Here is a 26,113-nt window from a genome sequence, read left to right on the forward strand (position 1 = left end):
TCTGTTTATTATGTCATGTGGGTTGTACTATCAACAGGCAGTGACACAGCATTTGGTGCATAAACGAGACACAGTATGATACAAACATAATAATGAAACAAACAAAATATTCATACAAACAAAATATTCATACAAACAAAATATTCATACAAACAAAATATTCATACAAACATAATATTCATACAAACAAAATATTCATACAAACAGATACTGCTTTTGTTTCAATTCGCTTTAAAAGTTATTATTTCACAAGCAATGTTACGGGTGTACAGTAGAACCTCTCTATTATGGACACCCTCAGGACTGACAAGTGCTGTCCTTAATATAGAGGTGTCCTGATTAGAGAAGTCAATTGAATGGAAACCACAACTTTGGGACAAAAACTAGTGGCCTTAATAGAGAGGTTGTCCATAATAGAGAGGTTGTCCTTAATAGAGAGGTGTCTGCTAAGGGAGGTTCCACTGCACTTTACTGGACATGCAACTAACTTTAGCCACGAATGCTGACAATAACCGAACTTCAGATTTAATAACTTAAATCTCGTTTGGTTAACCCTTTTGTTGCAAGTGACGTGCATAACATGTCATATCACTTGCCCCAATCATGTGCGGGTGACGTACACAGCATGTCATCCACTAGTAAAGTAATCATTCATCAGCACTTAGCATGTTTATACATGCTATTTGCACAAGGGAAACATCCAAATACTATAGATGGCGATACTTTTGAATATTATTTGCCCAATCAGATTAACGTAACCACAATTCAGCATAACATTGCTATCCACAGCTTTGCAGGTGCAAGGGATGCCCAAAAATTGCTAAGAGCTGAAAAACTCTTTACCACAGACATTGCTAGTGAAAAAATAATTTTTAAACAACAACACACAGACCAATTGAAAACATCAAATGCTAAGTAAAATGCTATCCAGTTTAGATTTGGATATTTGAAAACACAGTTAGTCGCTTCCAATGGCAGTGCAATTGAATTCATGATTACTATCAGTGTGGATGGAATACGCATCAATACATCAAATCACAATTTCTGATATAAACGACAAGTATAAACATCCAAAAAAAATATCCATGAAAGCATTCGCAGCGATCGCATACGGTGATTCGTTACATGTACATCCGAAATATGTGACCCGTCACAGCAAAACTAGGCGCATGTCGCTCTGAGCTTGGCAGGTTGAGACAGACTGTTTGTTCAATTCTCTATTGTCTGCCTTTTGTGAAATATGAGCACATCAATTTCTTCCATTATCTCATGGTGTCATTTAGGCTCATCTTCTGTGCGACATGCGCCTGGTTTTGCTGTGACGGGTCACATATGCATAAATGAACTCACAGCAAGTGCATAATTGTTTACATTAAATTCCCATTTTCTTTCCAAAAACACCATGGAACGACATCAATTTAATTCACCAATGAACAACATTATTTGTGCTGAAGTTTTATGATACACTCAAATGATCTTTTTCATTATTGCCAGCAGTCACACACCGTAGGTAAATAAGAATTGAACAATGGACTCGGCAGATTGGGATTAGCAAATGCTTTTATCTTAATCTCCATGTACATTTACACTAGGCCTTTCTGTACAAAATTAAAGTAAAAGCATTTGCTAGTCTTTATTCATATCACCCATTATCGATAAAAAATGAAAATACCGTAACCCATGTTCATGAAAACATCATTTTCAGTTGACTATTCAAAGCATTATTAACCAACTTCACACTTTCACTCTGGTCTGTCCTAAAACCTTTCAGGAGAGCTCAGACGAGCCTCACAATCTGTACTACAACCTGAACATTTCCAACTGGTACCCATTCATAGGTGGAGTAGCAAAGACACCTGCCGAGAGTCTCACACCAACAGTGGGGTTGGACCAGGGACCTCACGACCAACAGTCTGGAAAGGAGCCACTACACCACCGTGGCTCCTTCTTATTAGGGACGTTAATTGAAATATTTAGACAGCAAAATCACATGCAACTCAACCAGAAGATGTCAATATCTTGGATTTGTAAATAATATTTGCATAATCAAAATAAAGACCACACATGTTTTAGCCTATTGCATTTCTGTTCATCGTACTCTCTTGTGGCTCAGATAATTAGAAACAAACATTGCCACAGTGGAGTTACTGTACATGCAAATTTGCTTAACTTTGACATTCATAGATTATTTGTTTATCAGTCTTAACACTGGCATTGTTGAAATTTACATTCAGTTCTATATTTACACAATTTGAAAATGTCAAATTCAAGCTTAATTTTGTACAAACAATTAGTCTTTAACCATTTCGCTACCACATTGTTTTGGCAGTGTACCGTACCCTCATCCGGTATAGACCGGTTGGCCTAGATCAAACTCGGCCCAGGAAAAGTTTCATTGTAAAATAGCAAGCATTACCCATCTCAAGGACGTGGTCTGCATTGAATTGAATGCAGTGCTGCCACCTCGTTTTTTCAGGTGTAACCAACTAAAAACTAGGGACTGTCCTGAATGATCGAATTTGGGGGAAATTTAGCAGTACGGATTACTTTGCCTGTGGGCAGGTAGTCAGCAGTGTACAGACCCGGTAAATACCGGTGTGGGGCACGTAGTACGCAGTGTACAGACCCGGTATATACCGGGTGCAGTAGCAAAAGAGCTAAGAGTAGGCCTTTTGGCCCACATAGCCTGCGGGTGGGGAATTGTCAAAACAAAGGTATTAAATTTGAGTAGCCTTACATTACAACCTTAAACGATTTTCCCCTGAATACATTCAAACACAAGATTTCTTAGAATTTGTTGATGTTAAGAAAAACTCGGTGAAGACCCGTGGCTATCTGCGTCATCAAGTTCCAAACATTTCTGTAGTTCGTCGGCTAACCGTTCCGTGTCCGAGTCATGTGCTGGTGGAGCTGGACTGTCAACGCTCTCCGGCCGATTGTCTGACGCTGTATTGCCACTAAACTCTGAAAAAGATTGCATCGTAATTTTAATGATCCTAGCTGAAAAATTTATTCTGATATTTTTATGTTGGATTATTTTGGCCTTGGAAATATGTGACCTGCGCTAGCAAAAACAGTTGCAACAAACTCTGTACAACGTCATTGAGAAACCACACTGCGCCATGATGTCATTTAAACTGTGAACTTTGAACAAGACAGATGCAAGTCCACCCCAGCCGCCCTGATGAAGCCTAGAGGGGCAGAAACGCGCATCAGTGGAGCAACACAACAGCCCACAATAAGGACCAGTGAACTTTGTTGTCAACTACAGTTACGATATCCAGTCTTTCTTCAACTATTCTGGGGTTATTCGAACTTACCACTATTGGGTAGCACCTTTCTCCAGTCGTATTCACTGATTTTGATTGGCTGGTTGATCCAAGCGTTCCGGTGAAGGTCGGAAATCGTTGCCCGTTTTATCGGGTCTGGGTGCAAGAGCCAGCCAATCAGGTTCAACAGCTCTAAAAAGACCGAGTAAAGATTTACAAAAGATGTAGAGTCAGAAAACTTTTTCAGGTTTTTCACTGGATGGACTCCTTTACAGCCAGTATTTTTTGCCTATTTTGGGAACATATTTTTGGATATTCAGCACATTATATATATCTGCTGCGGTTAGTCGGAATTTCGGTGGTCAACATTGAAGCAAGTTGCAACCTTCACAAGTAAATCACACATTTTGGAATTTCGAACATTAAGTTAAGTTATTTAGGAGCAGAATTGAGCATTTTGAGGTGCAGAGATATATTTCTGGAACAGGGATATATTTCCAGAACATTTTCAAATCATCCAAGGTATGCTCAAGTTTTTTTCTGTGTAGTTAATCCATAATATAAAACAGACTTCGGAACATTCTTCAATACTCTTCTGTGTTTTAACTCGGAAAGTAGAAAACAAAATTCATCTTGACTCACCGGCAGAGACTCTAAAAGGAGGCTTCAAAACAGCGGCCACGGTCTCATCCACATCATAAAACGGGTTCTCGCCAAACACCAGCGTATACAGGGTGATGCCCATCGACCACAACTCAAGCTCTGGACCTCGGTATCTGAAGGAGACGACGAAAAGCAAATGAAAATCGCAATCGCAAGAAACGATGACTACAGACTTCACGCCTGATAATCTGAAGAGGTGTGGAATTGTGTTTGTTAGGTGTAATTACGACACGTGCTTATTGCACAGGGTATATGTTTACTAAGCCGAGGCTGACATAGGGCCTATCATGATGCAATGCCTCTGTGGAAACTTGGCAACCAAGACGTTGAATTCTTGCTGTATAGAAAGCAAGATTTTTTCACGGGAGAAATTTTTTGCCAGCATGACCTACTTGCGAAATTCGCGAAAATATCCCGCACGTGAAGTTTTTCTGTTCTACAGTACCATATACACAAAGTGTACACCAGATACAACAGAATTAGATCAATATAGGTGAGCTGCATCTCAAACAGCGGCCCAAGATAAACAAAAAGCTGGCTGGATTTCTTCAGAGGCTACTGAGGGAATAGCTATGGGAGTTCAGAATGTAGAACTTACTTGTTTCCCAATAAAACCTCCGGACTACAATATTCCAACGTCCCACAGAACGTCCCGAAAAGCTTGCCAGGCTCCATGAAAGCCGCCGAACCAAAGTCGATGAGTTTGATGTGAAATTTTTCGTCGAGGATGATGTTTTCATCTTTGATGTCGCGGTGTAAGATGTCTAGGCCATGGAGATAACGGATGGCAGAGACCAGCTGGAAACAGAATAGATGGAAATCTGATGACGTCTGGGAAATTTGTTAACATGCTGCGTCAACACCCCAGTAGCTCTTCAAGTTTTTCATTGAGAAAAGCTGTGATAACATTCTCCTGTTGATATTTCTCTCGGCATCATAATGATGTTTAACCAATGATGTACAACAGTGCTTCTACAAAAATCCTATCTTGGTTTCATTCTAAAATATCGTGCAAGTCATGAAATAGGCGTTGAAATCCTCCAAAAATTGGAATATCACAATCCTGAACAAAATGGCAAATCAGGTGGAAATTATCAGCAGTCAGATTCCGATTCTGTTTTTGTCTAACAGCAGGATCCATTTGGCAACACCGTGGAACCTCTCCTACCAGAGACCTCTGTATCAAGCCAGTCCCCCTCTTTATCGGGGATACTAATAGTCATCCAAAATTGGTTATTTTCGTTCGCTTTAACCTCTGGAAGACTGAAATCAGAACACCTCTCTATTCTGGACAGCACTTCTTATTCCCAAGGGTGTCCCTAATAGAGAGGTTCTACTCTACTTCAAACAAACTGCCTTCTTAGTTCTGAAATAACGTCTTACCTGTCTAAAGATATAGCTGGCCAGCGGCTCATCCAGGTTGGGACATCGGTCGATGAATTCAAACAGGTCCATGCCCTGGCCATGTTTCTCCATCACCATCTGATAGAACTCGTCATTTTCAAATGCCTCCATTAACTGAAAAGAACAAAATATTATTTGAAGTTTGAATGGAAAGCCTCTCCTGGACATGGACAGGAAAGAGGCGACCACCAGCTTTCGTCTTAGGACCGGCCACTGCAGACTCAAAGCCAATCTAAAGAGCATGAACATGGCCGAGTTTCCAGAAAGTGCCAGTGTGACACATCTGATCAGACACCCGAGCATGTGCTCCAGAACTACCCTCTCTGGGACACTGAGAGATTGGCCACATGACGAAACAGTTCATCATTAGCGACAAAACTCTGGGGATCAAGGGAGGAACAAGAGATGACGGCCAGGTTTATCAGAGACATAAGAAAGAAAACTTACAGCTACGATGTTTGTATGCTTGAGTTTGGTGAGGAGGCAAATCTCCAGTGGCACCTTGCCAAGTTCAGGGTCGTCAATCCAGCACTCCTTCAACACCTTCACCTTCCGGATGAATTTCACAACCACCTAAAAAAAATTTTAAAATCTAATTAGAGTTGCTGTAGAACAGAAAATTTTCGAGTGCAGAATATTTTTTACAAATTTTGCTAGAGGGCTACAGTCTTGATTGAATATTTGTATCAAATGTCATTTTCAGAATTACCTCTTTCCCATCATTCTTTCTCCTCGCCAACTTGACGAACCCAAACGCACCCTTGCCTATCGACTGACTAGTTATGTAATGTTCCTCAAATCGTCCCTGAAACGGCATCATCACTTCCTCTCTCTTATCCTCCACGAGCGGTGATGCAACTTTATCAGCCGGATACTGGAATATAAACAACAGATATTACCACTTTGACGTAGATCTACGTCTTTGTCGTCAAACGGTTTGGTGTCCAATGACGTAGATATACGTCGTTGAACAGGGATCCCATTGACTCTGGCAATCATATCTTTGAAATGCCACAAGCTCAATCTGATGGGCTACAGCTGCAATCTCCATGCACATTTGAGAAATGGCGAACAGTAATCCCTGAAAGAGCCTCTCCCTTACCTCTTTATGAAAGCTGAACGACGACTGATCCAACGTGCTATTGAAGCTGGACGCTAGCGTGTACGTGACCGCAGGGTCCTCCGGATCCCGCGACACCCACATGCAGTAGAGCACACTTCCATCATCCAGGGCGACAGTCTTGATCTGATAAATAATAGCTGAAATGAGGAGGTGAAAACTAGATGTGATGTCTTGCTATTGATCATGTGGACATTTTCCATATTCGAGTTTCGAACCCGAAAGCAACCAAGGATTGTATTTCTGGATGAACTGGCGTGACTTACAAGCAAATGAATTCCTGGCCCTTCACAGTCCTTTGAATGATTGTAAAATGGAGGTTCCTTGTATCTGGTGTCTATGCAAGGGCAAGCAAAAGACCTCACCGAGTGAGAAACATGAGTAGGTTGCGTGGACTCTACCTCGGACCAAAGACGGAGTCACTAGGCCAAAAAACCAATTGGTGCCTAACCATAGTGGCATGCAAAAACGTGCATCCCGCCTTGGGGGAGGAAAACTCTCTGGAGAATAATCCTAGAAGTAAAGAGCGAACGCTGAAGAAGAACGGCAAAAGACAACTCACCCAGACTACTGCCATCACGATGACGTAACTTCCCGCACCAACTCCCCTCCGGAATCGCCAAACTAGAGGGCGCCGCCTTCTTCACCTTACACGACGGTGTTGATGTCACTTTATTCACATCGTACATCCCTATATGACCCGAGAGCTTTGGGCACGACCGACTAGGACTGCAGTGGCCAACAGAGGGCGCGTCACCTTGTCCTTTTGCACAGTGTCCATCAACAGAATCTAAATGTGAATCGGTCTGTCCATTTTCTCGAACAAAGTCTACACTCTTATCAACAGAATTTTTACTATTCGAACAATGTGAAACATTTGCGTTTGATTTCAGATCTATTTTTGACAAAGGACTTAGTTCATTTTGTTCTGTATTTTTTTCCTCATTCTTTTTCTGCGATGGCTCAGGACTGCTGATTATCGGTGGTACAGTTTTTAACAATTCCATCGTGTCGTCAAGGATTTCTCCGTCCTCCAGACTGTATAAGTGTCCACTTTTAGTCAATACCGGCCCATTATTGTCCGATAAATTTGAATTTGCAACCACCTTACTAGCCTCTTCTAGTAATTCATCCGTTCTGAAATGGTTAGAAGTTGGAGTAAAGTCAAGTGGGGAAAGGCAGCCCTGCCATTACTTTCTATTCATATGCTTGAGAATGGTGACTTGAAAATGTGTAATTCATTCGTTTTAAGGTAAAGTGAGGAGGTTAAGTGGGGGAAAGGTAGCCCAGCCACTGTTTTCTATTCATATGCTTGAGAATGGTGACTTGAAAATGTGTAATTCATTCGTTTTAAGGTAAAGTGAGGAGGTTAAGTGGGGGAAAGGTAACCCAGCCACTGTTTTCTATTCATATGCTTGAGAATGGTGACTTGAAAATGTGTAATTCATTCGTTTTAAGGTAAAGTGAGGAGGTTAAGTGGGGGAAAGGTAACCCAGCCACTGTTTTCTATTCATATGCTTGAGAATGGTGACTTGAAAATGTGTAATTCATTCGTTTTAAGGTAAAGTGAGGAGGTTAAGTGGGGGAAAGGTAGCCCAGCCACTGTTTTCTATTCATATGCTTGAGAATGGTGACTTGAAAATGCTTAATTCATTCGTTCTTAAATTGTTTAACGTTGGAGTAAGGTAAAGTGGGGGAGGTCAAGTGGGGGGAAGGTAGCCCAGCCAATAATTTCTATTCATATGCTTGAGAATGGCGACTTAAATATGCGTAATTCATTCGTTCTTAAATGCTTTAAAGTTGGAGTAAGGTAAAGTTGGGAGGTTAAGTGGGAGAAAGATAACCCAGCCACTGTTTTCTATTCATATACTTGAGCATTGTAACTAGAAAACTAGGTGGGCCTACTATTACCCTATTTTACCTTATCAGGATAAGTTACTGTATAAAATTACAGGTAATAGTCCAGCTAAGAGACACACTTGTCATACCAGTATCTTATATATTGTGCTTAGTGTAACATTCAGTGTTTGATGAAGTGGTGGACATCTTTAAAAATAGCTTCCTAAAGATTTCAGCTATAGGACATTTGAAAACAGTGTCCTAAAACAGTTGAACTAGTATTCGCCCGTTTTATTTTGTGTTTTAATGGAACATATTGCACCTATCACTTGATCGAAAAGTTATCTAATACTTACGTCTCCAAGTCGACTAGTTCTGTATCCGTGTGATTCCCGAGTGAGGGCGATGTCGGGTCGGACGGGATGCTCCGTGATGTAGTCTCGCTCACACTCTTGCCGTATCCCATGTCTTCGCTGACACCTGAGGGTGGGTAAGACTCGTAAGCTAAGATCGGGCTCGGACCTTTGGTTAGAAGAGGGTAAGAGCGCGGGAGGTTAGAGGGGAAGAAGAAGGAGAAAGAGGGTTCGAAATTATATCTTGCACTATTTAACTCTGAACACATTCACAGACAGATGGTCTACAAAATATTTCATCCTATTTCATCCTTTTGTCCCCGGATAATTCATCACCAGTTGATTCATCACTGGCAAATTCATCCCTGGATAATTTGTCCCCTGATAATTCATTCTTGGATAATTTGCACCCCCCGGATAATTTGTCCCTGCATAATTTATCCCTAGATAATTTGTATCCAGATAATTTGTCCCCTGATAATTCATTCTTGGGTAATTTGCAACCCCCGGATAATTTGTTCCTGCATAATTCATCCCAGGATATTACATCCCCAGAAGTATGTAATGAACAGTTTATAACAATCTTACCACACAGTGCAGGGGCAGGAGAAGTCCAACAAGATGTCAACCACCCAAAGTGAAATTCAAACTCCGATGCAAGACAATCGCTGTCTGACGCACAATCAAATTCTTGCATTGGCATCTGACGCACAATCAAATTCTTGCATTGGCATCTGACGCACAATCAAATTCTTGACGCCGACAAGCCATGCATCAGAGTATGAATCTGGTTTAGGAATGATAACAGCAAGAGAGAGGGGTGACATGTTTAGGTAAATGACAGACGACACATAACATCGTGGACATTGGTAGACTTGTTTTATTACGGGGAAAAAGGTTCGGCATGATTTGGTAAGGATTTTTCGTAACTATTTCTTTACCTCTGCTGGGAGTTCTATCAGCAGCACACGCCAAGATTGGATCATCGTCGTCGTCAATAGGGGGCAGAGGCATCGAGGAGTCTTGGTCGGCCAAGTCCAAGTCTTCATAGAAGTCCGGAATAAGGAACGAGACATCCTGAAATGAACAAGAGACTATAGCCTATTTCATGGCACTTTTGGTGAGGAACTCACACTTATGGTATGCTTATGTAAGGCTTTTCTGCATGCCGCACCCTTTTTTGTGACATTGAGAACACCTTGATATAATGACTTTATCAGGAACCCACAAAACGAAAACTTAGATTTGGCCTCATCAACAGCGAGGCGATAAATTTTGCGGTTTGGCATAACTTTGGGATTGTTGGAACTCATACAACCCTACACCAGAACCAGGTACCAGAGTCCTACCTTGCCAAATATCTCCTGCTGTCTGTAACCCGTCAACATCGTCGAGAAGTGTTCATTACAGCTGTAGATGGTGCCATCTTGGAGGAACGTCACCATGCCACTGATATTGGCAAACACCCACACGACACCCTCGTAAATCGGCACGGAACACGCTGCACTTGTCGTGCTCAAGTTACCTGCAATAAAGGAAAGAAACGAGAGGTCACAGCACTGCGACGTGCAACCATGATCGCAATTACTTGTCTGCGATGACCATCACAGGTCCATGCAACAAGAATCGCTGATTCCATTGAGCGGCGATTGATATCAAACTCAGCGATGACTAGTTTTACCAGCAGACAAGAGATTTTCCCGACTCCATACTGACAGTGAGGTACCGGTATCTGACAGTGAGTCACCGGTTTCAATTTTTTTAAATTTTTGTATTTTTATTTTTTGTATTTGTATTTGTATTTGTATTTTTATGTTTATATGCGTATTTTTATTTACATATATATTTTTTAAACTAAACACTAAAACCACTGCCGCCAGAACGAGGCACAGTGCATCACAGACTGGAAACAGTTGTCACCAGGGCTTTTTGGAACATCTCACATACCTAAAGACGAATTCGGGGTGTCCACCATGGAGCTATCTAACGACGGACAATCAGGAGTCATCTGTCCTTCTACTCTCATTGACGAGCTCTCAGTACCTGAAAAAGAAACAAAGGTCACTAGATTTTAGCAGCTCAATTATCTCATTAGCTGTCTAAATCAATTGGCCACCAACCTCCACCTGCCTGAGAAATTCTCATATGTGACAACAAGCCGCATATCGCTCAAAAGATGAGCCAAAATGACATCAGGAGATAATGGGATGAATTAATGTGCTCAGATTTCACAGAAGGAAGACAACAGTGAAATGAATAACCAGTCTGTCTCAACCTGCCGAGGTCAGAGGAATAGGTGCCTGGTTTTACTGTGATGGGTCACATTTGTTCTCAAACAGCTCTGCAGAAAAGAAAGAAAAGCGCTCATACCATCTTCAAATAAATTCTAAAATCTATGGAGGTTGTGAAGTGATGTCACTTAGGTATCCATTTTGGACGTAAATTAGGTTCTTGACCTGCGGAGACGGCCGCATATGAGCGATTATTGTTGCATGTGATTTAAATCACAGGTCGCAGTGATCTAAATTGCTCATTGCGGGGCGCTTATGAAGACATCACACATGTTCATAAGAAAACTTACCCTCCAGTTTATCTTGCTTGGACAGCAGTATCTTCTTCAAGTCTCCGGGATCATACCCTGGGGGCGCATCTTTTAGCGACCGGATGGTGACGGTACAGGGAAATCGCGCCCCATCTCGTGTGCGGCCTGTTGAACACTGCTTGCGGAGCTCCTGCAGGGGAAGATATATGCATTTAAAATCGATGGACCTTTTCAAACAGGCATAAAATGGCCAAGGAATGAGTAAAATTTCTCCAAATGTGTAGTTGTAGGCAGTCCTATCCGAGACTCCCGCTATGTTCTGGAGTTCAACACCCATTACCACTAGAAGAGGCAACTGACTGAGAAGTGAGGTATTTCAAGATTAAACTCAAAGACTTTTACATGACATCACAACCCAAAGCCTGATGTTCATCAAATTTTAATAACAATGTGTTTTAGTTTTTGTCCGCGAAAGAAGTCTGAAAAACATAACAGTCGGCGAACTAGATGGCCTCGTGGTGAAGGCATCCATCTTGTGACAGGGAGTTTCAACGTTTGAGACCTGTCGACAGATCGTCCTAACTTGGCAGGGTAGTTAGCCATTTACCTTTTTACATATAGCAATGGGCTACTTAAGGAACAAAGCCATTTACCTTTTGATACATTTAGTAATCAGCTTCTTAAGTTTAGGGTACAAAGTGCCTTCATGTCTGGTGCCTGGCATTTAGAGTTTGGAAAATAAATAATGACTTGTATGCTATTAAGTCTAGCTGGCTCTTTCAACACGGTAGATATTAAAATGAAAAAGTATTTCCACATACCTTCGTAACCGTCCTATCTGTAGGTAAAACTAATGAAGGAATGTAGGATGTCAGCCGCTGCCCCATCATTTCAATAGCAGACGTGAAACCATGGAGATAGGCAAATTGACTGTCACATGATATTATTGTGCCCTGAAAAAGAAGATATACTCAGGGTAATGTTCGTCGAATCAAAAATCTAAAGTTACCACAAAAAAGAAGAGAGAGAGCGCTGTTACGAGAGTAGTTGTAAAATTAAGTCCATATTTATAAGGGTCAGCTAAAAAAACCCAGTGTTGATGCGACTTTAAATTCTCCCCAAGTCTAATCAAATGTAAGCCAGATCAGTCCACACCAACAGACCTGACTGATTAGTATTTAAATCCTACTTTCCTCTTATGTTAGGGTTGGCCAAGGGTGACCATTTTCCAGTAAACAGCCACATTGGCAGCCAAAATCTGACTTTGGGAGAGTCTGAACCAACATGACTAAAGTTCTTGATGAAAGAGTAATAAATTTTATACATTTACTTCCTAGGATGGTTGGTGCATGGTATTTCTTGGACTCATAACCTCATGATGAAAAGTCAGCCTGCTTTGTGGACTTAGACCTAGAACTATACAATTACGAGTTTATTTCACAGAATTATTCATTCTACTTACAGTCATGTCAAAAGTAACCTTGGCTGTTGTCCTCTCCACAGGCTCCATGATAACAAGGCAGCGCGCTTCACCGTCCGATTTCAAATTCCTGATCCACACCGAGACTGGAATAACCAGGCCGCTAGAATCGACCGCATCCATCTGTAAAATGTCGACTATTAAAGATCGGGTTTATAGTCCATCGGAGGTGCAGGAATAAGTAATTGAGAATCAGAAAGAGGTAGAATCAGGAATAAGGAATAGAAAATAGGCAGCCAACTTCACCTTGGCAACCAACTCACCACTTTTCCCGAGACGCTGAGGACGATTCCCGTCTTCTCCTCCAGGTGGGTCTCCGTCATCGCCGCCTGGTCCTTATTCTTGAGACGGAGAAGCTGCGTCAGGCGGGCGCCAATCAGCTCCGTGCGCCCATAGTTGAATAATTCACACGCCATGTCATTGGCGACCAAGACCTAGAAGAAATATTTTTCATAAAATTGATTCAGAGAATTTGTTTTTTAGTTTTTTGGCTATGAAAATGATGTTCTCTTCTTCTGGTTCCATCAAAACTAGGCCTAGCTGAGCCCATACGACGTCTTGTAGAGATGGAAAGACGCAATACTCAGCATTTTGAATCAAATTTTGTTCAATTTAATAAACCTCTCAACCGGCTGGCTCTCCACCTAATTTTTTCCCAAAGGAATAGCACACCATTCCGGCTTATGACATGGCATTAAAGACTCCCTCACGCCAGATAATTCATCTGAAACTTTCAAAGTCCAAAGCATTTTAATCTGCTTATTTCGCCAAAATCGGACAAAGCATGACCAAGAACAAGTGAAACACTGACAACCTTTCCCAGCCATTTTAGACTTTTTCGCAAAGCACAGCCATTTTTTCCTGAAACGGAGTATAGTAGAATCTCCTTACTTACCTCAGTCGTCCGCGCAGTAATAGTACAAATGGCTTTGTTGGGATTCCGAACATTGGTTGGGAACATCCCAGTGTCGGCGGCCGTGCTCGAGACATAGTTGAAGAACGACCAACTCGCCCCCAACGACATGTTGAGCTTTGGGTCATGGTGGTTGGGCGTGGCGGAAAACGATCCCTTTTGGTGGCCGATGCTAAAGCTGACATCATTCAGACCGTCACCTGCAAGAGAGAGACGAAAGGACATAAGAACAATCTTCTGTGAGGCAGTTTTTCTGTGTCCTCTGCACGACTCTGGAATATGTTAGCAAAGGACAAAACAGCGATTGAGGATTCAGACATCTTTAAAGGGACAATATAGGCAGCAGCTAGGCAGGCAAGATAAAGTGCTGAAAAGACACCAATAGGGGTCTCTCACCTCTCACAGCACGTCGAAATGATTCACGCTTGGACGGGGGATATATTTAGTGCTGTATCTGTCATGACCCAGGACCCTCACTGTGTATAATGGCCACTTGAAGATGGCCAAATTAGCCCTTTTGCTCCTGCCTATAGTACCCCTTTCAGAGACACGTGAAATGTTGGCTGTTTAAGGGACATTATCTGTGATGAATCAGTTGTAACACTTTAACAGCTAATCTCACTGGTCAGGGCTATGTAAATAACAGACATTATTATATTCAACTGCAGACTATAAAATTTCGGTGCTTTATATTTGTGATTCCAAAATAATTCTAAAGCGGATTACATAATTTCTTTAGTTTTTCCGATCAAAGTATCTTTTGCCAAAATTTGCTTTGATGCCGACTGAGGTGTGGGAAGGGTATTTTATGGCTAGGACTCTTTTGAGGATACCGTAGAACCTCTCTATTAAGGACACCCTCGTGCCTGACAAGTGCTGTCCTTAATAGAGAGGTGTCCTGATCAGAGAGGTCAAATAGAATGGAAACAAACCAATTTGGGACCAAACCTAGTGCCCTTAATAGAGAGGTTGTCCTTAATAGAGAGGTGTCCGCTAAGGGAGGTTCCACTGTATCTATTTTTACAAACCTTTGAAGTCATCCAAGGTTGGCGCCAAAAGTGGCTCAGACTTTTTCACCTCGTTTTCCTGCGTCCTCCCCAGTCCAGGAAACGACTGATTACTCTCGTATTCAGCTTTTTCATACAACCCGACGTTGATGCCGAGTTGAGCTGCCCGTTCTCTTTTCCCCGTTCGTATCCGATCTAGCGGGGAGGGGTAGGACGGCGTACCAAAAGTCGCCTTCAATCCCCCGTTGTGGGATATACATGGGTTCCATACTGTACGCCCCTGAAATTATCAAAGTATGAAAACATCAAATAGAGATGGCAGAGTTAACTTCATGTTATTTTTTTGGGTTCCATACCGTTCGCCCCTGAAATTATCCGAGTATGAAAATGTCAAATGGTAATAGTAGTGGTAGAATAGTGAATTTCATGTTCTTGTCTTTGGATTTCATACTGTAAGCCCCTGAAATCATCGAAGCATGTTATTTCACTTGGGTTTATCCCTGAAATTATTGGAGTATGAAAATGTCAAATAGTGGTAGCAGAGTTATTTTCACATTATTTTTAGGGTTACATACTGGCCTCAAACTGTTCGACCCTGAAAAATACTGCAGTATTGCAGACAACCCCACAATACTGCAGTATTGCAGACAACCCCGCTGAGTACATCCTCAATATCAGGGTCTGTTGTATGCTCCTCCCCTTGCACACATCCCCGACCGTGAAGTAAACACCTCGTAGACAAATCCAAACATCTAATGGAGAAAACCAACAAAAGCCGCCATTTTGGTAGCCGTCATAAACAGGCGCTAAAGACAAGTGACAGTGCTAAGATTTAAAAAAAACAACTCCGAATCGATCTAACCAGAAGGCCGCACTACAGAGCCTAAAAAGATGCAGACAAAACATAAACGAATGGACCATATGTGACCCACTACAGCAAAATGAGTCGCATGTCGCTTCGAGCTTGACAGGTTGAGACGGACTGGTTGTTCATTTCACTATAGTCTGCCTTTTGTGAAATCTGAGTGTATCAATTTCTTCTATCATGTCCTGGTGTCATTTTAGGCTCATCTTCTGTGCAACATGCGACTCATTTTGCCGTGATGGGTCACATACAATGAAATGAACAGAGAAGACGAGAATGTTGCTGCTAGAATGTTCTCAATACTTAAATAAACGATCAAAATGTGAACCCGGTTGGGGTGGGAGTTACGAGACTCGCAATAAGTGCTTTGCAAACCAATAATTCCCATCGCTGCAACTGGCGATGACAACATTACAATCAATTGTGTTTTAACCAATCGGCAACTGCTTTCAATACCAATCGTCACAGCACAGATCTCCGTTAAAGAAATAACGTCTCCCAAACAATGATCCCACCTGTAGAAAGTCCTTCTCGATGCTATCTAAGCTATCCGTGGAACTGCAATACAGTTCATTCATCAAACGCAACTGAATCAGATTATTCTTCGTCGTCATCCCTTGGGGTTGGCCCGTTTAAAGTTTATGACGATAACGGGTTCACAATTCAGCCATTTATTACACTATGTCAGGGGGGGTGGGAGCAGGGTGTAGCTCACACTTAAGTTACGAACCTGATCACAACGCCTCTTCTAACACTATCAGAATTATATCGAACACAGCCTGCCGGTGAGGTTGGTTTGTTATAGTTACAAGCTCGTGGGGTCACTTTCACACTCTCAGAAATAAAGGTTTTTGAACTTTGCCAACCCCTGCAGGCGCAGAGTTTTTTGGAGAAAACACTTTAAGGTGGCATGGTTACATTCAAACAGCCGATGTACGCAATTTGACCTCTGGGACCTTGAAAGTAGGTCAAATCAAAAACCTGTAAGATATGTGACGTATCCTTGCTTGGAGTTCCTACCACAAAGATATTATCAAAATCAAGTCACTTATAAGCAAGATATCACACTTTTTCACCTTTGGCCCCCTGGTGGCCAAGTCGTGAATCAGATTGGACAGAAATTCTGTGTCTGAGCAGGGCCACCATACACCTTTGGTTCTTCCTGGATCCATCACTTCCTGACACAGTGTTAACCCTAAGGTCCCAGAAAGAAAAACATTTGTACACAAACTAACAGCCTACCTGTTCACAAAATATTTCCCTCAGCGCTGCCCGAGGCCAAGTCGAATTTAAACTGACAGCCATCCTCACAACGTCACACACAACCTGAACTTAAAACAAACACCATAATCCTGACCCTCGGCAGGTATATAATTAGTTCGTGTCAAATTAGAATGGTTTATCCTTACAAGGGGTAAAGTGGCCTGATGTTTTTACCAAAATGTCATACCCCTGGCTTTACACATATTTTAGATGTACACCAGAGTTAACCTCGGGGGAGAAACGAGAGAGGTCTCAGGTTTTTAGAGAGTTTCCAGTCTAAGCTGGGGGTTCCTTGAAATTTCTTATGATTTCACAGCCTTCAGAGGGAGGTATCACCCTTGGTCAAAGCCAGTGCCACCGGACTGGGGATCCTAGAAATCTTTCACGACGACACACTTCACAGGGAGGTACAGTTGTTCGGGCCTATGCCAGTGCTACTGGGCTTGGTCTCCCAGAAATCTTTTATGATCTCACACATTTCACAGGGAGGTACAGTCCTTCGGGCCTATGCCATTGCCACTGGGCTTGGTCTCCTAGAAATCTTCTATGATCTAACACATTTCACAGGGAGGTATAGTCCTTCGGGCCTATGCCAGTGTCATCGGGCTTGCAGGGCTCCTAGAAATTAACATGTTGACACACACTTCGTAGCTACAGACTGTATCACTCCAAGATATTTCTTGTTTTGTCCAACACAACCACACAGTGTTTAGTACAGCAAGTACCGATCACACTTCACACATACAATATCTGCATATAACTCGCTATACATATTATTAAGTATGGCTAATAAGCAGCTTGATTAGCGTGATGTGACTGTGGTCACCACGGCGACTGTGCATGCCTGACAATCAAACCTATCACAACTACTGATCAATATTTTATCAATCATTTCAGGGACATGGAATATTAATGTGAGCCTAGCTCACTTCAGAATGACAAACATTGTCCTTAGTAGGCCCTTCCAGTTGAAGTGCCCTTCTGTTCGCACATTAGCATGACAAATATTGGTAGTAGGCCCTTCTGTTTAGAAAATGCAACGGGTACTTAAAGGCTAACACCGTCTGTCCAAAAATTTGAAAATTGAGTTCGAATTGAAAATTTCCAGTTGTATAAATACGCACTGAAAATAAATTTCAATATGCTGTTGTCTAGACAGATGTTCAAATACTATTAAGTTTCAGCGAATTTACGTATGCATAATAACTGCACTATATGGCTTTGTGATTTTCTTTTTTTCCTGAGCCACCAGTAAAAACACTGAACACAAACAATCTCTATATACAAATGTAGGTAGCATGTTAGCATGACAAACATATCATTGCCTTAGGATTTTATGAACACCACAATGACAATATTTTCCAATGCAGTTTGCGAATTGGCAATTTCTGGCTGCATAATTTATTAATTATGGTCAATTATGGTTGTTTAACTAAAGTACTGAGAAATTCACTGCTCACATCATGCGGTATTACTGGTGGTGCCTCGAAAAAAACATGAACACCAAAATTATACATTTTGTTTAAGCTTATCAGGTGGCACCAGGTACAAAAGACGTCCATTAGCAGATGACGTCATTCTTAGTACGGGTTCTTGACGCAAAAAGATATATTTTGGGTCAAGTCCCTGTTATACCCCGGTCACCACAGACCAAATGCAATTCTGAAATTAACAGCTTTTTCCTCCAATCAATGGAAGTGAAATGACATTCAATAAGGAGGCACTAATTACAATTTCCAAAGCCAATCATACATGTCATAGGTGGAATAGTCAATGGAACAAACACCAGCCAAAATGTCAAAAGATAATTAGATATCGACAAGAACTTAGTAATTAGTTGGTTATAATGCGCAATCTATTTTTGAAAACGGCCTTAAAAGAATATTGGGCTTGGAGAAATTCATTAACGCTGTAAGCCCAAACAAGTCTGTGTACCTTTGTAAGACAACGTCTATCTATTGAGAAGGGCCTAAGGAGGCTGCACTGCCCCCCCTTCTGTTTTGTAGGCAAGGTGCCAAGTGATGGTCAGGCTGCAGTGCTATCAATGTTGGGAAAACTGCAGTCAGAGTGCCATCATTGGAGGGAAGGCTCACATCACCCTGCAGTTTTGTAGAAAGGGCACCATCCATCAGCGGTAGGAAGGCTGCAGTCCCATTCTGATTTGAAGGCGGGCGCCATCAGCGGTGGGAAGGATGTAGTTCCCTTAAGTTTTGTGAGCAGGGTGTCATGAATGTTGGGCAGGGTGAAGTGCCCTTCCGTTTTAAAGGCATGCTGCCATGAGAGGTGGGCAGGGTGTAGTGCCCTTCCGTTTTGCAAGCAGGGGGCAATGGACAGTGGGCAGACTGTAGCACCAGTCCGTGTTGCAGATAGTGGACGACAAGTTGCAGTCCCCAAATTTTTTGGTTGGAAGGGAGGCCAAGGGTGCCATAAGTGGTAAACGGATGGCAATGTCCTCCTGTTAAGTGTGCTGGGTGCCATGGCTGAGTTTTGCTCCTTAAGAAACACAATCAAGAACACACATGCACTAATTCACAACACAGTACTTGCCTTAAACTTTTTCTTCTGCTCCTTCTTGGAGGTATTTCCGCCCATTTTCACAAGCGCATGTTAATCGAAAGCATCGAGTAGGTCAATGTGAATGTAATTAATGTTGCATGAAGTCTTTGGATTGATTTTTTGGGCTTAGTCCAAGGAAACCCATTACAGGTCAACTTATTCCGTATTGAACTGCAGCCGTACCTAAAAACTCTCATGCATCAGGTTTGAAGAACATGTCGGCAACCTCCTCCAGCCATTCTTTGTCCAGCATCGATAAAAGAAGTTGAACAATTTGGGACTCTCCCCTGTTTTATAAATTTAATATCCAAAACAACGACAACTTTGTGTCAAACGAAACATCTACGTAAAGTCCTCGAACAGAGTTACAAACCACTGAACTTTGATAGTATCTTAGACTTTAGAGGATTAAAACTTCAACCAGCTTTTATCATAAAGTATTTTGTATCAGGCGCTAACTGCGATAGAATAATCCAGAATCTGAATCAGATCTTCCCATCACCAATAATAGTTCTTGTGCAACAATATGATAAGTGCTTTTGAAATAAGCTTCGTTCCCAAGGCAACTTATAAACATTTGTTGTTGAAATGAAACTGATAAAACACTTCATGCAAGCTGTATGCAACTAGTGGCAGTTAAAGCTTGTTAGAGTTGGCAATTAAAATGAGTTATGGTTATGATAATATTGATATCACAACAAACGAGACCAATAAAAAGTGAAAATTAAAATTTGGATTTATGAACTAGTAAAACACTGAAATCTGCTTTCTGTCCTGAATTACAAATAGGATGCTCGACTTGACAAGACATTGTATAGTGTCATCTCCAGCTATTACACAATTCAGATAGATTTCAAATCATGCCAAGATTAGAGTCTCTAATAGCTTCTCTTGAAAAAAATCAAACTCCTGAATTCAGATAAACTTGTCTCCGAGTCTGCAGGAAAAGAAAGTGAAAAGAAGTTTCTTGAGACCACACTGCAGTTTTTAGCTGTAACATTGTTGAGTTGACAAGACTTTGCGATGTCATATTACACAATTCAGACGGACTTCATATCGAATCAAAAATAGAATCTTATTAACATGTACAGCTTCTCTTGAACAAATCAAAACTCCTGAATTTAGACACACTTCTCACCGTGTCTGAAGGAAACAAAAGAGAACAACGCATTTTTGAGACCGCATTGCACTTTTAGCCGCAACACTGACTAACCTAACCCAAATTAGCGGAAACTGCACCATAACCATGCTAAATATCAACACCATAGATCAAAGTTATATAGTAATAAGCCATCCTGGAGTAAGTCAATAAAGAGAACATTAGCGGATCAAACACAAGTGGCAGCTAGTGCCCGATCTGATGACATCCGGCCTCTCAAAGCTCCATTACAACTCCATCCGTCTAATATAACTCAACTAATGATTGGATCGACAAATTGCTAACCATTTTATATCCACACGTGCAATATGGAAAGCCGCCTTATCCAATAACTCGATCAAATCGTACTCGGTTGACAAATGGATTATCCTCAGAACAAACAACTCACGAGCAATGCGGCCCAATTAAATTGGATTGGTAAAAAAAGTTGTTGTCAAAACTTTTATGGTACAAATATTAGTTGGCAAAGTGATCAACATATCACTGATCTTTATCGACACCAGAAGGCAGAATTTTGAAAATCGGTCAGTATAACGTAATTAAAAGGCACCTGGCTATTTTACCCCCAAAATATATAACTTCAGTTTGAAGTAGAGTAGAACCTCTCTATTAGGCCACCCTCGGGACTGACAAGTGCTGTCCTTAATAGAGAGGTGTCCTGATTAGAGAGGTCAAATTGAATAAAAACAACCATTTTGGGACCAACCCCAGTGTCCTTAATAGAGAGGTTGTCCTTAATAGAGAGGTTGTCCTTAATAGAGAGGTTGTCCTTAATAGAGAGGTGTCCGCTAAGCAAGGTTCTACTATATTATGATTTGTTGGTAATACTCAGAATTGTTGTAAGCCAAAACCACACCGACTGTAAAATCCAAATAATTCAAGAATGCGTGGATTATCCCTGGCCGAGCAATTGGGCGGATTTAATAAACATGACAACAGACGGGCAAAACCATTGCCCAGACAGGGGCGTCCTATTAGTGCATGTTGTGCATTGCATAAAATCACTACATGTACAGGTGACCCCCCCCCCCCCCCCCCCCCCCATTGGGAAGTACCCATTCATCTGTTCTCGGGGAACGCATGTTACCTGTTTAAGGTTATCGAAACCTATTTTACAAGTTTTATGCTACCATATAGACTAATACCCTTAGTCCCCACCTGGTGGCGTATTGGCCAAATTGGGAACTAATTTCAGCCGATTATATTTTCGTCATCTTAGATCTATGACCAGATTTTTTCGTGGCACAATGTTCGCCTCAGAATGAACTGATGATATATGTCGATTTTTTATCCGCCACAAAAAAATTGATAACTCCTTAATTTTCATACGAGTTGTCCGTTGCACGTCCTGTCCGGTCCTGGTATTCTCCTGTGACAGAGACGGGAATCTCTTGGGTCTCCGGTTTCCTCCTACTTTACATTACAAGTTGCCCAATATCGTTTATAGAGCTAATAATGCCCTTGTTGACAAACTACCCTCAACTCAATATTCCCTTAAGAAGCAGCAAAAAAATGTCAGTGTTCTCCATAGGGTTTTCTCAAGGCAGGGTGGTACACTTGATATTCAGGAAAATTTGCCAGTGTGTGACACAAGGTAGGATGGCCAACAATTTTAAGGTAAGGTTGCCGATAAGAAACCCTTTACAAAGCTCTAGAGCTAAGTAGGGTGTCAATTCCAAGGGAGGATAGTAAGCTGCGAGGAAGGGTGGGCTGTCCCGACAAATGGCTTTGTGGAGAACCCTGATGGTTGACTTGTATTCCACGTGACTACCGATATATCACGTGAAATTGTCGTCTGCCTTGTAAAATTTTTATCAAGGATATCACAAACAAACGTGAACAGCACAGACTGTTGACAAAATTAATGGGCAGCTCAGGCTGGGGTCTAATCAATCAGTTCGTAATGAAAATTGAACACCAATTCCTGTTACCTTAGTTACTATTAACCCCTTGGGAAAATAAGTTTTTGGCACCATTACAGTACACCGATCCCACTGGCCTATTGCATGTTTTGGTTAAGACGTCCTATAGTAACTCTCCGATGCGGATGGTTGGTTAGCGGCAAGCTAGTTAGGGAACAAGTTTGCCAGCTAGTTAGGGAACAAGCTCGCCAGCTGGTTAGGGAACAAGCTCGCCAGCTAGTTAGGGAACAAGCTCGCCAGCTAGTTAGGGAACAAGCTCGCCAGCTGGTTAGGGAACAAGCTCGCCAGCTGGTTAGGGAACAAGCTCACCAGCTAGTTAGGGAACAAGTTTGCCAGCTAGTTAGGGAACAAGCTCGCCAGCTGGTTAGGGAACAAGCTCGCCAGCTGGTTAGGGAACAAGCTCACCAGCTGGTTAGGGAACAAGCTTGCCAGCTAGGTAGGGAACAAGCTCGCCGGCTGGTTAGGGAACAAGCTCGCCAGCTGGTTAGGGAACAAGCTTGCCAGCTAGGTAGGGAACAAGCTCGCCAGCTAGTTAGGGAACAAGCTCGCCAGCTAGTTAGGGAACAAGCTCGCCCGCTAGTTAGGGAACAAGCTCGCCAGCTAGTTAGGGAACAAGCTCGCCCGCTAGTTAGGGAACAAGCTCGCCAGCTAGTTAGGGAACAAGCTCGCCCGCTAGGTAGGGAACAAGCTCGCCAGCTAGTTAGGGAACAAGCTCGCCAGCTAGTTAGGGAACAAGCTCGCCCGCTAGTTAGGGAACAATTTGTCTTCTCGTCGGGCGCCTGGCATTAGAGATAGGAGTTTGGAAGTAAAGACTGTCTCATAAGCCAAAATCTGCCATGGCGAGCCCTTTTCATTTGAGGTGACATTATAACAGGCAAACTTTACTTTTACATCATGCCTCTCGACTTTACTTTTACATAATGTCTCATCTTGTTGGCCATTGCATGATAACAACCTGTTTTGGGGTATTATGTAAATTTTTAGCATAAGCTTGCTATCAATTATCACGTCTCTCACGTATATCAGATCTACCTAGGCCAACAACAGGTCACTTGGAAAACATTGACAATAATCACTTTCTTGAGAAAATGGGAGTGGAGTTCAGGGCAAATTTACAGTACGTAGAACCTCCCTTAGTGCACGCCTCTCTATTAAGGACAACCTCTCTATTGAGGACACTAGTTTTGGTCCCGACTTGGTTGTTTCAATTCAATTTGACCTCTCTAATCAGGACACCTCTCTATCAAGGACAGCACTAGTGTGTCCTTAAAAGAGAGGTTCTACCGTATTTCCAAGCTAGACACTGAGATTATTCTTAATCTGGTATCGGAAAAAATACTGAATGAAAACAAATGTGTGAATGATCAATGGCAATAGAGGTGGTCATAAATAATGAATCCAATATTGAGCTTGTTCTTTACTTGAATGAGGGATGGCATTCTAATCAATGTTGCCGTGGTGATATGATGCTATGCAGGAAACGCACGGTCACGAATGGAGGCATACCGACACTAATTCACTTAGTTTCTGAAACAGGGTTTAGCAACTAGATTGTAGTAGCCGACAAGGCTTTCCTACTGTCATCATCATCAGCATGTTGTGTCACCAAGGTGAACCAGGCAGAGGGCACCAGAATACAGGCGAAATCTATTTTAGGTTTTTGACTCTCAAATCATGCCAATCATTATACTTAAAAACTAACAAACACATGCTAAAGAAGCCATTCCCAAAAATTAGCCCAAGAAATTCAAATTTTAATTGACGAATTGCTTTAAACCCCAAAATATGTCCCTTTTGGTGGATAAAGAAAAGCAAAATAAGCAACGTACTTCATGGCCACTGAAATTCCAATAACTCCAACAGATTGCCGTGACAAAGTGTCCCCAAATTAGGTCGACGAGGGAAAAACTTGTCCCCAAACTAGGCCAAAAATTGACAAGGTGTAAAGGTGCCCATCTATTTGAAAGGCATGTATTTCACCTAAAGGATTTTTGCAGAGCAAAGCACCCAGCCTTTCTCAATTATCGATTTTGTCTTTTTTCACTTCATCAGTGGCCAACGGAAATGCAGTAAGGCAATTTGCCCTATGCCAGCCTTTTTTAGGCTGTGCCCTTCGCCCTGTCTTTCCACTTTCATTTCAGCTGAAACACTAAAAGCTGGACTGCCCTCTCACCCCTCACCCCTCAACCCCCCCTCCCCCGGGACCAAGGTGCACAAGAGTCAGAATGGTCTCCCAATCCCAAGAAGAAGGCATGGCCACTTCTAATTCTACTTGGCACACAAAACAAAACGAAAAAGGTTTGATAAAAATGATACGTTGGGTACTCACAAAGTTTCTTGCCTGTTCTACGGGAGACCTGTTCTTTAGAGGCAGGCTCCGGGCAAGTCGACAGGGCGTCACAGCTTGGAATTCAAGACTCATTCTCTTCTTTACGTTTTCCTCAACACTGAAGAGAAAAACAGAACAAGTCAAAAAATCTGCAGGGTTCATTTTTATTTTTATTCTGATCTGCACTGCAAGATGCGTCTGTCCGGCATGCGTGTGTTTTCGGATACACTGAAACTCGAAAGATCGTGTGTGTCTGTTCACGTGCGTGTTTTCTGATCTGCACTGCAAGGTCGTGTGTGTATTTGTCAGGCGTCTGATGCAGCAACAACCCTTGACCTTGAACTGAAAGGCAACCTACCCCTAGGTAACTACTAACTTGACCCTATAGGTCTAGGACCCTTGTCCCTTGTTGATTGAACTAACTAGGCTACTTCATGCTCAGTCATCCAGGACAATAAATTGGATTTCTTGGTGTCATAAGAAAGAGGACATCATTAGGTAATAAATGGTGGTTGCCAATCTCCAAAATATTTAGCCATGTCCAAGAAATTAACGAATTAATCTCGGTTTCCTTTTTATGAAACACACTGTACTGTGCATAGCATAGCATGATATTGATAGAGGCACCACCTTTTTCATCTTCTATTCACAATTACAACAAATCTAACACGTATAGAGCAGTTTAATGAGGTTGTTCAGTTAGCATACTATTCGATCTATAATCTCTAAACTCTTCCATTTATTTGAGCGAAAATTTGAGAAGTTATTGCCATTTTTCTTCATGAAATTAGATTTTTACCATTTTGATTCCGCCGCCATTTTGGTTCTCAAGAGATGCGCGCGCATTGCCAGGATTAGCAATATCAAAGCATACGGTCGATATCAAAGCACACGGTGTTGGCAAGCAAATCCTCCGGTAAAAAAATGAAAGTGACAGTTTGTGGAGAAGGCGAATGGTATCGACTTGGCTAAGCCCAAAAAACGATGGTTAAAGTTTCTGGTTTTGTCCAATATGCAAGTAACGCATATTTCAGGGTACCGGTGTATTTTTTAGTGACAAAGTTTCGGGGGCAAAGTAGAAAAGCTATTATGTAATGATGAACTAGGTGATGGCATCACACATTACAAAGTTCGAACAAAAATACACAACTGGATGTACTGAGAATAATGTTAAAGCCAAAGAGCGGTTGTTTTAGTTCACCACTTCCCACCTAGGCGGCAAAAATTGCTCTAGTCAGTCCTGCCACCTTGGAGACAAAGTAAGAACTAAATCATTTCTAATTGCCTCGGCTCTTCTGTAAATAGATGTGACCGCGTGGTTATCCAGGTACGGTGGCTATCTAGAAATGTATAGAAAGATATGAATAGAAATTGAGATTAAGTAAGAATCAATGAATATAATGTAACAGTGTCTGCCGAGGTGATGAAA

At 41.9% G+C, this 26,113-nt stretch overlaps 1 protein-coding gene across 2 annotated transcripts; it reads right to left on the minus strand.

Annotated features, from left to right (window-relative positions):
- Positions 1 to 356: 356 nt before the first annotated feature.
- On the minus strand, positions 357 to 24,797 carry LOC135503326 (PAS domain-containing serine/threonine-protein kinase-like). 2 transcript variants are annotated; one of them, XM_064796861.1, is made up of 20 exons: positions 24,685 to 24,797; positions 14,612 to 14,870; positions 13,566 to 13,783; positions 12,934 to 13,104; positions 12,653 to 12,793; positions 12,012 to 12,143; positions 11,230 to 11,380; positions 10,596 to 10,691; positions 9,998 to 10,173; positions 9,590 to 9,725; positions 8,652 to 8,775; positions 7,019 to 7,593; positions 6,439 to 6,596; positions 6,046 to 6,210; positions 5,784 to 5,909; positions 5,316 to 5,450; positions 4,531 to 4,730; positions 3,912 to 4,045; positions 3,321 to 3,461; positions 357 to 2,964 (listed from the first exon to the last, which is right to left on the minus strand). In XM_064796861.1, exons 1-20 carry the CDS (start codon positions 24,775 to 24,777, stop codon positions 2,804 to 2,806), a joined length of 3,492 nt encoding a protein of 1,163 aa, XP_064652931.1. In that variant the 5' UTR covers positions 24,778 to 24,797; the 3' UTR covers positions 357 to 2,803. The 2 variants fall into 2 exon arrangements, with proteins under 2 accessions (XP_064652931.1, XP_064652930.1); XM_064796860.1 differs by having other exon boundaries at positions 8,652 to 8,817.
- Positions 24,798 to 26,113: the final 1,316 nt, after the last annotated feature.

Source organism: Lineus longissimus, chromosome 19, assembly GCF_910592395.1.
Source record: "Lineus longissimus chromosome 19, tnLinLong1.2, whole genome shotgun sequence".
Taxonomy (NCBI): Eukaryota; Metazoa; Nemertea; class Pilidiophora; order Heteronemertea; family Lineidae; genus Lineus; species Lineus longissimus.